General features: G+C 50.1%; 3 protein-coding genes across 3 annotated transcripts; 2 read left to right on the forward strand and 1 right to left on the reverse strand.

The window, feature by feature from the left end:
• Window positions 1-159: 159 nt before the first annotated feature.
• Window positions 160-2,253, forward strand: RhiXN_01907 (histone deacetylase family protein; the record flags this gene model as incomplete). Its single annotated transcript, XM_043321726.1, has 14 exons — window positions 160-207; window positions 286-338; window positions 392-467; window positions 521-638; window positions 698-772; window positions 829-936; window positions 992-1,022; window positions 1,070-1,211; window positions 1,265-1,357; window positions 1,416-1,524; window positions 1,580-1,719; window positions 1,772-1,779; window positions 1,994-2,073; window positions 2,123-2,253. 14 exons carry the CDS (start codon window positions 160-162, stop codon window positions 2,251-2,253), a joined length of 1,212 nt encoding a protein of 403 aa, XP_043187549.1.
• A 347-nt stretch (window positions 2,254-2,600) lies between these two features.
• On the forward strand, window positions 2,601-10,742 carry RhiXN_01908 (Respiratory-chain NADH dehydrogenase, 30 Kd subunit; the record flags this gene model as incomplete). The annotated part of the gene is made up of 22 exons (XM_043321727.1): window positions 2,601-2,691; window positions 2,749-2,813; window positions 2,876-3,264; window positions 3,341-3,363; window positions 3,421-3,461; window positions 3,514-3,590; window positions 3,646-3,753; window positions 3,910-3,992; window positions 4,045-4,320; window positions 4,388-4,642; window positions 4,692-5,081; window positions 5,129-5,277; window positions 5,330-6,289; window positions 6,336-6,665; window positions 6,716-6,861; window positions 6,917-8,180; window positions 8,231-9,328; window positions 9,643-9,748; window positions 9,907-10,011; window positions 10,095-10,255; window positions 10,309-10,327; window positions 10,402-10,742. 22 exons carry the CDS (start codon window positions 2,601-2,603, stop codon window positions 10,740-10,742), a joined length of 6,477 nt encoding a protein of 2,158 aa, XP_043187550.1.
• Window positions 10,743-10,852: 110 nt separating this feature from the next.
• RhiXN_01909 (succinyl-CoA synthetase beta subunit) lies at window positions 10,853-16,518 on the reverse strand (the record flags this gene model as incomplete). The annotated part of the gene is made up of 28 exons (XM_043321728.1): window positions 10,853-11,206; window positions 11,258-11,605; window positions 11,650-11,663; window positions 11,713-11,785; window positions 11,838-11,984; window positions 12,037-12,167; window positions 12,223-12,744; window positions 13,064-13,130; window positions 13,185-13,232; window positions 13,277-13,415; window positions 13,469-13,500; window positions 13,556-13,679; window positions 13,732-13,933; window positions 14,016-14,082; window positions 14,131-14,139; window positions 14,193-14,310; window positions 14,380-14,398; window positions 14,770-14,846; window positions 14,903-15,017; window positions 15,074-15,162; window positions 15,214-15,244; window positions 15,294-15,427; window positions 15,484-15,501; window positions 15,555-15,992; window positions 16,061-16,160; window positions 16,214-16,286; window positions 16,343-16,417; window positions 16,480-16,518. 28 exons carry the CDS (start codon window positions 16,516-16,518, stop codon window positions 10,853-10,855), a joined length of 3,603 nt encoding a protein of 1,200 aa, XP_043187551.1.
• Between the last annotated feature and the right edge of the window lie 61 nt (window positions 16,519-16,579).

A 16,579-nucleotide genomic window follows, 5' to 3' on the forward strand; every position in this document is an offset into this window, starting at 1 on the left:
TCTGGTTATATTCATCCAAGCTCCCTATTCGAGTATTTGTGAGTACTTGTTGTGTTCTGCTGAGTGAGGTAGAGTCCACTTCGGTACCTAAGAAGCGCTGGCGCCGAAGTGCACGACCATCCCACTTTGACCCTTCTGGGACGGACTACCACTACGGAGATGTCTGGGTTACTTACTCCCATACCAGGAGAATCCAAAAAACGTGTGGTAAGCTAGTATTTAAACTTTCATCGTGTCAAAGGGTACACGAATCTTTTTATTATTGGTATAACCTTCGGCTGGTAGTGCTATTTCTTTGATTCAGATGTGGGAGGGTTTCACTATGGCCCGGGGCACCCGTAAGTAATGTAAACTTTAAGTGGGATATTCACCTACCCATTGTTTTTGCTAGAATGAAACCCACCAGAATACGGATGTGCCACTCTTTAGTTATGAACTATGGGCTATACAAGAAAATGGAGATTTTCGTAAGCACTCGAAAGTAGACTTTTACTCCTGAAAAGTCTAATTATCGACGTAGCGTGCCAAACCTGCGAATAAACGAGAGATGTCACAGTTTCATACGGACGAATATGTCGAGTTTTTGAGCAAGATCACACCGACCAACATGAACAACTTTGTCAAAGAACAGCTAAAATGTGAGTTATGTCCAGAAATTCCCCAGCGATATTATTAAAAGTACTTTCTTGTGGCGAAGACAATGTTGGGGATGATTGCCCTGTGTTTGATGGGCTGTTCGAATATTGCTCGATTTCGGCTGGTGGTTCCATGGGTCAATAACTGCACATTTCTTTGAGGCTTGGCGTTGATTAACAGTTTATTTTATAGAGGGTGCGGCACGCCTCAGCCGAAACAAGTGCGACATCGCGGTAAATTGGGCAGGGGGGTTGCACCATGCTAAGAAAGGTGAAGCCAGCGGCTTTTGTTACGTCAATGGTGCGGCCTGCAGTCCTTGGGACCACTATTACTTAGTATACTAACTCTTTCCAAGATATCGTGCTTGGGATATTGGAACTCTTGAGGTAAGTATATGAGCCCTCTCACCACACACCAACTAACTTGTACATAGATACCACAAACGAGTTCTTTATATTGATATTGATTGCCATCATGGAGATGGTGTTGAGGAAGCGTTTTACACTACCGATCGCGTTATGACGGTTAGTTTCCACAAGTATGGAGAGTATTTCCCTGGTACTGGTGAACTCCGGGTACGTATATTTCCAAGTGCTTTCGTTTTCGAAACTGAGTATTTCGTATCTAGGATTTGGGTATAGGGAAAGGAAAATACTATTCGTGCAATTTCCCACTTCGAGATGGTATTACCGACGAGAATTATAAGAGCGTGTTTGAACCGGTGAGTTTCGGTGCCCATCTGAGAGGAAAGCTTGTCGGTGATTGGTGTACGGTTCTAGGTTATAACTCAAGTTATGCAATCATACGACCCTTCGGCAGTGGTCTTACAATGCGGAACCGACTCGCTATCGGGTGACAAACTCGGTTGTTTGAATCTTTCTATGCGGGGTAAACTAGCCTCAAACTGTACCCTTTCGATGCCGTACTTATTCTCGTATTCTAGGACATGCGAACTGTGTCAAGTTTGTAAAGTCTTTTGGACTTCCGCTTCTTCTGCTTGGGGGTGGAGGATATACCATGCGTAATGTTAGCCGATGTTGGGCCTTTGAGACAGGTCTTGCTGCGGGTGTGAACTGGGAAGCGGTGAGTTCCGCCTGAACTAGACGAGACAACACCATTGTGACGCTTGTTTTAGAAATTCCGGTGAACGAGTACTATGAGTATTTCGGCCCGGATTATAAGCTCGATGTTCGACAAAGCAATATGGAGGACATGAACACACGCGAATATCTCGAAAGAATCAAGGGTATTGTTCTGGAAAATGTTAGGAAAGTGGGGGTCCGCCCAGTGTCCAAATGACCGGTAAGCAAACGGTGATGGCGTGGTTAGTGAAAGTCCTGGATTTACCTGTTTACAGATATTCCTCGAACCGCGACGATTATGCTGATGATAATGCTGATGAGGACATGGACGATCCCAATGAACGAATCCCAGTGGGTCAATTCGTTCTTTCACGTGTTCTCGTAGCGCTAAATCAACCATACAGTGAGACAACGACAAAAGATGATCCAGCCCGATATGGAGCTCTCAGACTCAGAAGATGAGGGCGAAGGCGGACGCAGGAATCACCAGAGTCACAAATCTGCGGGAAAGCGGCGCATCAGGAAAGACACCTGAGATAGATGTGCCTACTTCGAATTTACATTCCACAAGCATTCAAGGGACTCGATCCCCGCCCCCTGCTACAACCGCTGTTTCGAGCGAGCCGGTTCCGTCCCTACAGCTACAGAGGCGGGTGCCGCTGAAAAGGATGGTTCTGCCGACATGGAGGTTGACGCCACAAAGTAATCTGCTTTAGTTTTGCATATAGTTTATGATCCGAATTTTATTACTGGATTTGCCGCAAATGAGAATCGAGGTTATTCTGGTTGACTAGCGCCAAATGAGATTGAAAGTCCCTGCAAATCATCTAAGCGCCGAGATAATAGCTTTATATCCAACCTCGTCAACGCAATTGGATCGCCATGGCTCAACGGGTGATACGTCCCTTCATCACTTCTTTGCACAAAGCCAGCCGCGTTCCAACCAGGGCGTTCCACTTGTCGGCCGTTAGAGGTACGCATATCCCCGAAACGATTTGGGGGGTTAGAGTATGACAGCGTACGAGTGTAGCCGCATCCACATCTCCATTCACGGAGCGAACGGGCGTGAACCTCTCGGAAACCAAGTACCGCGAAGTGTCAGATTCGCTGCACTCATACGGCTCCTACCTCATCCAATGCTTCCTAAATTTGTGCAGCAGTACAGTGTTCTCAAGGACGAGCTCACACTCTATGTCGCCCCGTCAGCCATCATCCCGGTCTTGAGCTTCCTGCGTGACCATACGCAATGTCAGTACAAGGCTGTGATGGATATCACCGCTGTCGACTTTCCAACTCGGGACCAGCGGTTCGAGGTTGTGTATCACCTCTTGAGTGTGAAACACAATGCTCGGATCCGGGTGAAGACATATGCAGATGAGACTACCCCTGTGCCGAGCGCACATCCTTGTATAGAGGAGCAGACTGGTCGGTCTCAGGTTGTATTAGCGGGTATGGAGACCCTGGCTGAACTTGGACATGAATGTTGCAGGTACGAGCGTGAGACGTGGGATATGTATGGAGTGTTTTTCAAAGACCACCCTGATCTGTGAGTGGATTCCCCCCCCCCCGGTTGGTACTGAGCTGATAGAACGAATGCGCTGCTTGATGTGCCATGCATTTAGTCGCCGAATTCTGACGGATTATGGTTTGTTTTAAAGTATGAGATAAGCCCCGCTATTGTATTGAGATAGTTGCCATCTAGGGTTCGAGGGACATCCGTTGCGCAAGGACTTCCCGTTGACGGTGCGTAATGTTCGGAATTCATGCGGATTTTGACTTAAGAATGAGTTTACAGGGCTACACCGAGGTCAGGTATGATGAAGAAAAGAAACGGGTTGTATATGAACCTTTGCAATTGACTCAAGCCTTCCGGTAAGTGTAACGTAAATTAGGGAGTCTGCTTTGATTGATTGATTTTTTTTCTCAGTAACTTTGATGCAGCATCACCATGGGAGATGGTTGGAGATGGCAAGGATATGAAGCCAGAGGCATTCAAGCTCCCGGTTGCCAAGCCTGCAGAGGAACAGAAAAAATCGTGAGATTAGAGTACTAGTTTAGTGTTTGAATGCATCCCATTTTGGAACTATTTCGGTGGCCCGCAATCGTATTGAGATGGCAAAAGGAACAAACAGAAGCACACACGGAAAGCTCGGAGGCTCTCCAGTCTGGCGCTGGATTTGATCTTCGACAGAACTTCTTTCACCGGTTTGGTGTACCAGCACCGTACACTCCAAATTAGCTCGACTCACCGCGAGTGGTTGTCGAGGTTTATTAGTTATATCACAAGCAGCATGTAAGTCTGAAAATATACATCGATTTGCGGCAGCGTTTTTGACTGGAGGAATGGACTATTTAGTCGCCGCTGAGCGTCAGATGGCTGAGAATGAACCTGTCGAGGTGCATCCGAAGGTCGAGCCAGTGACTCAGGAGCCAATTGCAGTGCACACAGCACTGGAGGAACCAAAGACTGGGAGTCCAAGCGACCAACCACCGAGCGATGCGAGCGCGAATACATCGCATGTGCAAGGCTCGACGTTGGAGAACACGAGCGCGTCTGATCCGTCGGCAGTCGTAAACAATGCTCGTACGAGTGACAATATAGGTATGTAACTCCCTTGGATCGGTAGCAGTGGACATATGGCTGAATAGGATTGGGGTGCAACCATCAGTCGCCACGGTACCAGGGCAAGTTGCTACCCCAGGACCACACGATGAGGATCGACTCGGTTCCGACTCGCAAGCACACAGTTCGACCCCAGCGACTGAGGCGACGACTAGCTCTGCGGCAGCACTGGCCACTCCAATGCCCACCAAGCGCTTTGCGGCGACGAATATCAATAAAAAGTTCCTGGCCATAACAGCTGCAGGGTCTCCGAGCTCTAGCTTCCCCGCTGTGCCCAAGCCATCTACATCTGCTACTACAGGTCCGTCGATCATTCTCAATTAATTATGCCGTTTATTCATGCAAAATAGCCCGTCCAGCCGTCATCGGCCCTCAGCCGTCCTCGCGCCTGGTCACCAAGAAGCTGACTTCCACTGCTCCGATTGCACCAGCCTCTGGAGGATGGTCACTCCGCCCTACTCCCCCTACCTCATCATCCTCATCTCCAGCTCCTGCAGATGTTTCAGCTGCCGCCCAATTGGCCAAACCGCTGCCAGCCGCGGAACCCAATCATTCCAATCGACCTGCTTTGGTCACAGCCGCTTCCGTGCTCTCAGTTGACGCTCGATCCTCCGCCAAACCCTCACGGGAGCAGAGCCCTGCCAAAGCATGGGCTACTGTTCCTACAACCGTCGGCGATGCTAAACGAAACTTGCAAGAGTTCCCGACAGCTGCCGAGGCTGCCGCTGATAGCGCAGAGCGTAGGTTCTTGTCATAAATTCAGGGTTCATGCTAATATGTTCTCTAGACAAGCGGCCTGCGGGATCAGCATTGCAACATCCACATCCACACCCACACCATCCTGCAGTCGATGCCGCTATCAATGAAACAGACACCGATGCCAGGGATTCTTTCCGTGGTATGCACTTGGATCCTAATGCTCATCACTGGGATGAGGTGAGCCGTTCACCCACGCTGCAATTTCCACTCAAATAGAATTTCCAAACAGATGGAAGATGAAAGCAACGATTTCCTAGGAGAAGTGATCGATTTCGGAGATGGCAAGACATACGCTGTTCCTCATGAGGATGTTGAATCGACACCGGGTTCAACGTTTACCAAGGACACTCGGCTTGGAAACGACTATGATCGCAGTTGGCCCAGGTCTCAACCTACGCATTCTGAACCCGAGGGCTCTCGCTTCTCTCAACAGCACGGGCTTCCGCCTCGCCACCCCGATGGGCGACACTTGTTCAACGAGCGCTCTAACCGCCTGGAGCCTGCGAAAGCTCCAACCTCGACAACTGGATCAGCATTTCATCAGCATGCTCCACCCTATGCCCATCTTCCTCCCCGCTCTGCACCTCGCCGCAATAGCACGTTGAGTTCGTCTGACCGCCCAAAATTAGGACATGGTCGAGAACCACCTCCGCACACTCGAGACCAACCTCCGCATGCCCAATCTGGGTTGCCCTCGGATAACAGAACACGACGCCCAAGCGATGCACGTTCTTCGCATTCGCCTGTCGAAAGGCGATCTTCCTTTTTGCACGATGAAGAGCGGCCTCGTATGGGATCCATTGGAATGAAGAGCAGGGCTCCTGAGGATTTAGGGCTTGGTTTGAGGCGTGAAACGTCTCATGACTCTCGGCTGTCTGGAGGGGATCGTCGGTCTTGGAGTCGAGCCTCCAGCCATCGGGTTCCGGTCGATCCATCGCACCATACGAATACTCCAGATGCTGGCGCAGCCCTCCTTACACCAGAAAAGCCGGTCACGGAATCGAGCCATGTTTCTGATACGGCTCAGTCACCTTTGCGGAAAACGAGTGCGTTACATTCTACGGCGCCTGAAGCGGCCGGTGCACCACCTCCTGTCGTGATCAACGAGGAACGGGAGAAATTCATGAAGCAGGCGGCCGAGCGGCGAGAAGGCGGAAGCAGGAAGAAGAGAATGCGCGCGAGGAGGCTCGTGAGCGAGCGAAGAAAAAGGCGGCTGAGCTCGAGGCCTTGTCGAGGGCCTCCTTGGTGTCTACTTCCCGCTGCGCAAGGCGTCTGGTACCAAATCTCCTGGAACCAAGTCTCCGCTCGCCAAGTCTCCAGCGGTCACATCCTCTGAGCTGCCCTCTCTCGCGCCCACCTCCGAGGCGCATCCCAAGAAGAATGAGTCTTTGGCACCGGAAAGCGCGGCGGGGGCTACGATATCTTCCTGGCGCAAACCTCTGACGGAGACTAAACCACCAGCACCGGCTCCTGAAGACAAACCAAAGGAGCCCCAGCCTCCACCACCTCCACCACCAGCTTCGGCGCACATGGGCGGACTGGGGATGCCTCCATTGAAGAGCTTGGTAAAGCCGATGAACCAGTCGAAATCTTGGATTTCTCCGACATGAGCAAGTTGGCTGGAAGGAGGACGTCCATTACCACCAGTCCGCCAGAGTCCCACAGAAGACGACGCTCGACAGCTAGCGATTTTCTTGACGAACCCCTTGGAAATAAGCGATCTAGTCAAGGACAAGCGAATGTATGGAATAGGGACCCCAGGTAAGTGATTATATGCGTGTAAAATAGTTTCATTTGTTGACATTGCAAGAAAAAGGTCGACTCACGAAAACCAGGAAGGACGAGACCGAACAATGCACGCAAGGCAGTCTTCCCTGTCCAATAAGCCGGCCAACGAGTCTACTTGGTCCAGAGCCGCTCCACCTACCGGCCCAAGCTCCTCTGCTGCGGGACCGCGGCCAGGCTTCAAGGAAGCGCCCATTTCTGCTCTCGACGATGTCATGTCGCGCATCAAAGGGGTTCTTACGGATATGCATGCTGAAGAGAAGCCCGCTAGCGCAGCTGGGCCTTTACCCGCCCCATCCAAGGCCACTTTGGGCGTTTCGTCTCGCTGGACAGGAAGCGACGTGTCGAGCTGGAGAGACAATAACACGGGCAAGAAACAGCCAAACGGGTCCCCAGTCGAGCCTACTCCGACCGAACCATTTGCGACCACACGTTTGGAACGTCCCGATACACCCCCGCCGGCATGGAAGGCGTTTACCGTTCATATCAACAAGAACACCATCACGCGTCCACCTTTGAACAAGAAACAGGCCAGTTTGGCGAAGCTGCCTCCGATGCCCGTGCGCTGGGATATTTTGACTTGGGACCCACCTGTCGAACGCATGTCGAACCGGACGCTTTCGCGCGATGATCTCCTGTTCCCCAAGACCTACATGCGGGGTGTCCTCTCGGCTAGAGTACACTTGACTCGCACCGACTCTGGAGCCAAACAGGCCGAACCGGCTGCCCAGCGACCACGTTTGACTGCAACAGTCGACGTCAAGTCTAACCGTTCCCCTAGTGCGGTTAACCGACCGCTTCCCAAGAGTCCTGCATTCATGGAGACCCAGTGGCGCAAATCTCAGCAGCCGGTGGCAGCATCTCCCATGAACAATGTGGTTGAGCTGCAGCAGAAGACTACGGACGTGGCTGCAGGTTCTGGCGAAGGAAGCCAACTTGAGACGACTAGCCGATCACCGCCTCCAGACCACCAAGCCGAGCGAGAAGGGAGGAAACCCAACGTGAGTTCGACGGGTCCAGCGCCCTCGAACAGGGCAAAGGCACCCTCGAAGCCGTCTCAAAGCCCCGATGTTTCATTTCATCGTTCGTTGCATGAGAAGCGACCTTCTAATCCACCAACAGTTTCGTTCACCGTCACTAGTGAACTGGATGAAGCCCCCACGAAGCCTGAAGAGGTTACTTCCGAGAGTCCGAAAGTGGATGATTCTGTCGAACTCAAGGAATCGGATGTGCCTATACATTCCGGAGATGACAGCAATGGCGAGAAATCCGAGGCAACAGGTTCTGGCGGCAAGGTGAAGTGCTTTTCTTCCCTCTGTACTACCGATAGCTCATACTCTCATAGACACAATCACCGACTCCAAATAGCTCGGTGCTGTTGACGCCTCCGGTCAAGGTTGCAACAGCCTGGCAGGCACCCAATGGACGCTTGCCGGATAGTGAATTTATTAAATCTATGTGGCAGCATACATCTTCTAAAGATGATGCAGCAGGCGAGAATTCGCTCCGCGATCTCTCCGACGACTTCCCAAGTTCTATCCCTCACTCGGTTCAGGAGATGAAGACGGAGGATGAGGAACCAAAGCCTAGCCAGCCAACGACTGCAGGGCAGCCCCGGATGCCTCACAATGTACATCGTCCCTTCCAGGTTCCTACTTCGCCTGCCCCGATGCACATGCAAGCTTATCCAAATCATATGGTCAACCAGGCTGTTCCTGCCCGGCCAATTCCAGCAGCATCCTTTTCCCTACCTCCCCCTGCGCCTCCGCAAGCTGTGACTCAACCAACGCCATATTCCCCTTATGTGCACCCCGCTCCGCCGACATTGATCTACAGCATGCCACCAAATCGCATTGCGCCTTCTCCAGCACCTGGGCCTCAGATGTGGGTACAAGGACAACCATACGGGCGACCATCGCCTCCTGCTGGTATGTATCCGCCGCAACAAGGACACGCTATGACGTACCCGTCACCGGTAACACAGCTGCCTCCACCTCTGAACAAGCCGCATGGTGTGAACGGAAACCACGGGCATCACCACCTTTCCAGTCCAGCCATGTCACATGCGGTGCACATGGGTAGTCCTGCGATGGGTCAAATGGCGCATATGGGAAGTCCAGCTATGGCTCACGCTTCACCCCACATGCCAGGGCCACCCCAGCATATGTACCCGGGCATGGGTTCGCCAGGAGGGTTGGGGTTGGGTAATAACATGGGATATCCGGGACAACGACCAGGACCGCAAATGATGCAACAGTCGCCAATGCCGACAGGAATTCCCAATGGCTATCCTATGGTTCCTCCAGGCTCTTTCCCGCCGGGAGGCTACGGTCGAGGAGCGATGCGAACTCCGTCAGATGGGATGCCGCACCACATGCCTATGCCGCACCAACAGCATACGCCAGTCAGCCCCGCTACGTACCATCCGAACGCATACGGACGAGTAAGTGCCTCAAAATCATCATATATTAGATGCTGACGTTAACTAGTGGTAAATGGTGAACGTGATTTAAACCTCTGATTTCTTACTCTGGGTTTGCGATGTTGTTGCTATCTGTGCCTGTATGTTTTATTTGATTTGGTGTCTGCAACTCTCCAGAAGCATTTGTAATATACGTCATCTGATTCATAAGCAACTTCGATCACTCTAGTCTTGGTTACTCACCGATCGTTCCTCTGAGCGCCACTTTGACTCTTGCCTGACTCCATCATGTCCTCGACTTCCGAGCCTGCAGTTGCTTCGGGTTCAAAAATTAGCGTGTCAACGCAAAAGATATTGAACTCAATCGGCTCAAGGCAAAAGCGAAGCTACGGGCCCAAGCAGAGTCGGAAGGCAAGATCGCCCCAAGTACCAATGCAAACGGTAAACGGGCGTTGGTGGTGACTGAGGGGGAATCAGTATCTCCAAAGAAAAAGACACCAAACAATAAGGACTCGGATGCCCTCTGAAACGAGACTCGAGGTTGATGGGTATGTGGCTAAATTAGCAAGTGGCTTGGTATTCATATACCTCTTGGTCAGGTCGTTACCTGGACTATGATTTGAGCAAGATGGTCAACTCCAAGGGTGGATTTTTGGTCGAGGAAAATCGAATTACGATGAAGAACGAGGCGCAAAGAGAAGAACGTGAATTGCAGCGGCTTAAGCAGAGTTTGATCCTCGTATGTAGCCTACTACCTATAGCCTACCTTCACTCAAGCGTTCTATAGCCGTTCATATCGAGAAGGAGAAGAACCCTCTATGTGCGGATTGCGGTTCAGTAGATATTGACCACCAATTTAAGAAAGTGTTTAGAATCAACGTTTGCAACACCTGCAAGAACGAAACCCCAGAAAAATATAGTTTGTTGACCAAGACCGAGTGCAAGCAGGTGGGCCGTTAGGCTCGTAGCCTTGGAGTTATCTGACCAAGTATTATTTCAAGGACTATCTTCTTACTGATCGTAGGTTTTCGCTTACTTATTCACGACCCATCGGTCTTACTAACACAATTGCAGCCGAACTTCGGGATGAAGAGCCATGCCACACCTTCTCAAAGCGAATCCTCACAAATCGACTTGGAACAACATGATGTTATTCGTTCGTTTTCAGGTAGAAGAGTTTGCCTTTAAGAAGTGGGGTGGGCCTGAAGGACTGGACGCCGAATGGGAACGACGTATGACTGAGAAGCGCTCAAAGCGCTCAAAGAAATTCGAGGATGGCTTAAAAGATCTACGAAGAAAAACAAGAGAAAGTGGATGGGCAAAACGCAAGGCAGAAGAGCATGTTCACACCCATGGTGTTACTGACACAAGCTCGGGCGTTCAGAGATGTACCGAGTGCGGTTTTGAGGTGGAGGTAGAAGAGTTTGCTATATAGTTTGGTCTATTACTGTAATTTATTATACTACATAATATATAATACACCAGTGTACAGAAACCAGGTCCGGGCAGTACTTGAGAGCATCGTTCGTGTACAGGGACCATAACTTAGCCAATATCCATTCCGTCTGGAGCAGGAGTACCCGGCTGGGAAGGCACCGGGGTACCTATCTCGACATCAAGATCTCCCCTAGGCGTTGACATCTCCCTAGAGTCTACGCCCCCCTGATTTCCGATAACAGTTGGGATTCCGCCAACATTGAGAACTACTGGCTGTTCCTCTCCATCGAGGACCTCAGGATCCTCTTCCTCCTCCTCCTCCTCCTCATCTTCTTCCTCTTCCTCTTCGGAGGCTGCTGCTGCTGCTTCGGCTTTGTCCTTGGCAGAAAGCAATCCGGCCCTCTGCGCAACCTTTGCTTCGAGATCGGCCTTGAGTTTCTTAAGCGCATCTTCGAATCGACGCTATATCCAAATGTTATGCCAAGGACCTAATAGACTTTCATACCAACGCACCTTGATAAGGATATTTTGTGTTCCTGAAATATCTTGCTCTTTCTTCGCTACGGCAGCCTCCAGATCCCTAATTTCTTCGTTCAAGAGCTTCCTAGTGCGAACGAATTCTTCGTCCTCTTCCTCATCGCCGTCCTCCTCGCTCTCACTCTCTTCTTCTTGATCCTCATCATCGTCATCATCATCATCGTCGGACTCCTCCCCGAGACCTTTTGCAAGTTCTGCTTGCAGCTCTTGCTCGAATAGGTCGTCCTCTTGCTGTGCTGCCATCCCGGTTGCATCCTGATATCCGTCCTCTCCGTCGAACATATCCATTCCAGCGCCTGGAGTAGCTGCCTCCGAGCCCCCAACCTCCGGGGTGGATCAAATTCAGAATCGGACAGATTGGGATCTACGTCCTCAAGAATTTCTAGACCGTCCGTTAGACACATAATACCAATGTCGTTTAGTTTACGAACCGTATTTAACATTAGTTGCTTGAGAGTCTGTGTCCAGTAGCCGTTCGACCTCTTTTTCGACTGTCTCGATAGTCTTACCTCCAAAAGTTAGAAACCAAGATTTATCAGAAGAAATCTGTACTCACTGTGCGATTGACTCGCTTCCTAAACCTACGCTTGCGCACATGTTGCATTGGGGGTGTCAGGCCATGGGGCCAGATGTAATCTTCAATGTTAAATGTCCCTTTCGATGACGGTTCATCTGAAATTATTTTATCTTCAACAACCAACATCTATCCAATACTATAAGCTATGAGAAATTTCTGAGGGCGTCTACAAACGTACCTGGCATATATCCGCCACCTTGTACATCTGTCTGTTATCCAAGGTTTTCTGGGACTCGATAATAGCAGGAAGATCGACGAGTTTGGCGTTGTACGTGTTACCTCCAATGTGGAAAACCGCTCGACGTGAATCTGTTTATTGTCAGGCGTGCTGCCAACCAGTATTATCACGATGAGTGGCACTAACCTTTGAACTTGAACCAAACATCATCTTTGACGTCCCTCGCCTGAACCATTCTCCTGAGACACTCACAATCATCACCAGGAGGCATCCTGAGAATGAATTGTTCCTCAAAGACAAGGTCTTCATCTTCGTCTGAATCGAGTTCTCGATCGTATGACCCCATGAAGCTCATCCCACCTCCATTCGCAGTCAAAGACTTCTCGGTCAGCTTCAGCTTGACTTTTGGTGTGACTCCAGTAGCCTGAATATTCTTGATTTTTGCCTTGGCCGCACGATTGGCCGCACGAGAACGGTTGGGCTCCCAAGCATCTGGGTCATAGCTCATAGACGCACGGCGAATACCAGCGGACTCGCGTCGAGGGCGACCAGAAAGTAAGGTATTCGGTGTTTGTAACGGAGATGGAGCAGAGTAGAAGCTATTGGTATCTATAGTCAGAGGGGCGCCGATAGGCGCAGGATCTGTGGCAACTACGTCGATAATTTCGTCCTCATCCATGGTTGTTTTGCTCAAATGTTTCCTCGGCGCTTAGGTCGAGCCTAGAATGCTTAGCGCCATGACCATGATTAGAACACACGGGGTTACATTGGCCAAATCGACACCCGGTAATTGATTCGAATATTGCTACGAATATTAACGATACGCGGAAGACATCTCTTGACCTATGCTGGCCAATTAGTCAATGAACAAAGACACTATTCTAAACTCGAGCGAACAGAAAGCCGGCTAATATTATCAGGCGATAGCTATATTTACAAGATTGATAGCATACAGTAATCTATTCGACAAGAACTTGGTTTGCCTAAGGCAATTCACAACTTGGCCTTGGACTTTTTCTTGAGTCACCCAAATCTGCTCGTACTACGCCCTCCTGCGTTACGACAGCGATAAGAGTGCCTTTTTGTGTGTAAACCTGAAAATACCTTGTTAGATACCAGAAGAACATCCGTCGACTCAGACTACTTACCCGACCATGGACGACACCCCTTCCGAGGCCACTGCGAGGTGAAACGGTCTACATCGTACATTGAATGATTATGTGCCTGAACCTAAACCTACCACGAAAAGCAACCACTTTTTGCAATCGAAATCATGATCATAATACCAGATAGTATGGTCCAAGGAAGATATCATACCGAGTCTATTCGGTGGTGCTGCCCCACTGTGTAGACCCGTGCTACGAGCTGCGACTCCAATGCTAAACAAGATCAATGAGTCTGGTGGGCCTTTTTTCCATCCGGAAATACTTACAAGTTCAAATCTGACATGTATGCGAGAACACACTTTATGTTCAACAACTTCAGCGGTGATCATTGGATATTGAGCCGAGGCATTTACCTTCTGAAAATCCGCCTGGAACTTGGTAGGAGCGTTCTTGGCCCGCATCCAATACATACTCTGAACAAGTCCGTCTGGTGTAGTAATAGAACCAGCGGGTTTAATGGCGATAGGGCTACGCTTCCTTTCCTAGACAATATTGGCCCAGTTCCAAGCAACTAAACACAAGCACTCACCTCTGCGTATTGTATCCACATTTGACGAATGTCATCACTGAGGCCTGGCTTTTCGGAATATTTCTTGAACACGTCTTCCTGGTAGGGGCAATCTCGGGGCTGGGACGTTCCTCGGCATCGCCCATTGGTGAGATGGTTGTCCGTGCTCCGGGCGTTGGAATGAGCAAGTGAGCATGAAAATCCATCTCCCATTCTGCGCAGCCTTCACCGATCGGGCGCAGTAAGTTTTGCCTAAAGAGCGACGGGTCGACTCGGGATAACGACAGAATATGGCAAAGTCTTACCATCACGGATAGGCTCGACGTAGTAGATAATGGGCACCGACGCATCCGCAGACATCAAAAAGTAGCACTAAAACGCTCGTCAACGATGAGCTAGAGAAGCAATTACTTTACTCACATGGAGAGACTATCAGTGAATAGATTAGCACGGGTAAGGCGGTGATGCTTTCACTGACTTACATGAATTGAGAATCCCTTCTCCACACTACGCGTTGCGGCTACTAATGCCTGAGAAATTACTTGGCCACCGAATACGCCTCGTGACCGCGGAGGCGTCCAGAGGGATTTGCTTCGAAATCTGGGATACCAAACATGGTATTAAATCACTGCGTTCTGGTCAAGTGCAATAGTGGTGAACCTGGCTTACAGCTTGCTATCGAGCTGCTCTAATTCCAACGACGTAGAGATCAACTCATGCTCTCCGCAGAATCCTCAGTAAACTCGGCCATGGTTGCTAACGGAAGGGGTTATACTATAGACACAGGGTAAAAGGAGCACGTTCTTAGATAGCCTGGCAGCGTGTGCGTTTTTATAATCCAATGTCGTATTGAAATGCCTTGTGGTTGATGACTATTACCGGGTCCCGGATTGATTTTGATCTCCGAGCCCGATTCGCCTCGCCACGCATGTGAATAGCGCTCCGGATCCGCACGTCATGGACGATAAGAAATGTTATTATATTTCATAGTCTATATGCCCGAGAAATCTGGCTTGTACTAGAATTATGCTCCTTCAATTGGTGCAGGACCTCCGCGACCGAGTTCCACAGCCTTGGCAGCAGCCTCATCGAGACCGTCAAAGGCGTAGATTTTGAGACCAGAGTCCTTGATAAGTCTATTCCACGAGCGGTCAGAATTTGCTCAACCTGGTCAAATGGTTGAGATACGCACTGTTTTGCCTCCTTCTCTTTTGTTCCCTGTAAGCGCACAACAAGAGGGACAGTGAGCTGGAGCTCCTTCGTGGCCTTGATGACACCCTCGGCAATGTAGTCGCAACGCATAATGCCTAGTTTTTTTTATGAGATTAATTTTTTACCCTAAACAATGGCGTATAAAACTTACCACCAAAGATATTCAAAAAGATCGAGGTAACCTTCTTATCTGAGAGAAGAAGCTCAAATGCCTTCTTGACTGTATCGGGTGTCGCTCCTCTATCACCGCGCAATTAGAAGCGGATAGTTTATCAATTCACGATTGCTTACCCTCCGACATCCAAAAAGTTTGCAGGATCGCCTACACGTGTGTCAGACAGTGCTATCTATCCGAGCGGGATTGAACAAACCTCCATGCAGCTTGAGAACGTCCATGGTAGCCATAGCGAGACCCGCGCCATTTACAAGGCACCCGACGTTTCCATCGAGTTTGATGAAGTTCAAGTTGTACTTGGCCGCCTCGACTTCCGTAGGATCTTCCTGGCTGACATCCCGAAGAGCAAACACATCTTTTTGCCTAAGTCGGCATTGTCGTCGAACCCAAACTTGGCATCCATGCTACCATACAAATTAATAGGTTGTACAATAGAAACTCGCGTAGCTCAACTTACCAAAGTACTGCACCATCAGCCGTAGTCGCCATTGGGTTGATCTCGATCTGAGTCGCGTCCTTTTCCCTGAAGATCTTTGTCAAATTAACAAAGATCTCAGCGGCACCCTCGGCTTGCTGTCCCTTCAACCCGAGCTTTCCAGCCAGCTCGAGCGCAGAGTCCTTGCTCAAACCATTCTTGTAGTCCACAGGTGTGGTAATAATCGCACTTGGGTCCTTGGCAGCGACCTCCTCAATGTTCATACCACCCTGCGCAGAAGCGACAATCACAGGACTACCCGTGTTTCGGTCATTGAGCACAGCAACATAGTACTCGTGCGTTGGGTCACGTCGCTCAGCGAGCATGACGGCGTTGCAGATACGTCCGGCAGCACCAGTTTGCTTGGTGATGAGTTTCGACCCGATCATTTTGGATGCAAGGTCCTTGGCCTCGTCTGGGCTACACATGACCCGTCCGTCAGTTGAGCAGCAAGTCAAGTGGGGTTGCTCGTGGGCTTTAGAACTAACCTGCTGACTTTGTGCACACCACCCTGTAGCCCAGTGTCGAATCTGCCCTTTCCACGACCCCCTGCGAGAACTTGGGCCTTGATCACGAGTCCATCTTTGCCTGGGTCCAAAAAAATAAAATACAGAAGCACCTTTTCGATTAAATATACAAACCAAAGTTCTTTGCGACATCGTATGCCTCTTGCGGGGTCTTGGCAGCTTTACTGGCGGGCGTGGGTATTCCATACTAAATCCAATCAAACCTAAGAAACATCGAAAACATTGACAAAATAGGACACTCACAGCGTTCAAGAGCTCCATCGATTGGTATTCGTGAATCGACAAGTTGCGCACCTGGCCAGCAAACGCCCGTGCCGGCTGTACCATTCCTCCAGTTATTATAAATGCCATCAAAAACCTATAGGGCTATATATGCACACCTTAACAGCAGATCGCGCATTACGCAGAGCGTGCAACATCTTGCAAGGGGGTGATGGAGATGAGATTGAGAACCTCAGTCTGGGAAATGTCGGTATACGC

Source organism: Rhizoctonia solani, chromosome 16 (assembly GCF_016906535.1).
Source record: "Rhizoctonia solani chromosome 16, complete sequence".
Taxonomy (NCBI): domain Eukaryota; kingdom Fungi; phylum Basidiomycota; class Agaricomycetes; order Cantharellales; family Ceratobasidiaceae; genus Rhizoctonia; species Rhizoctonia solani.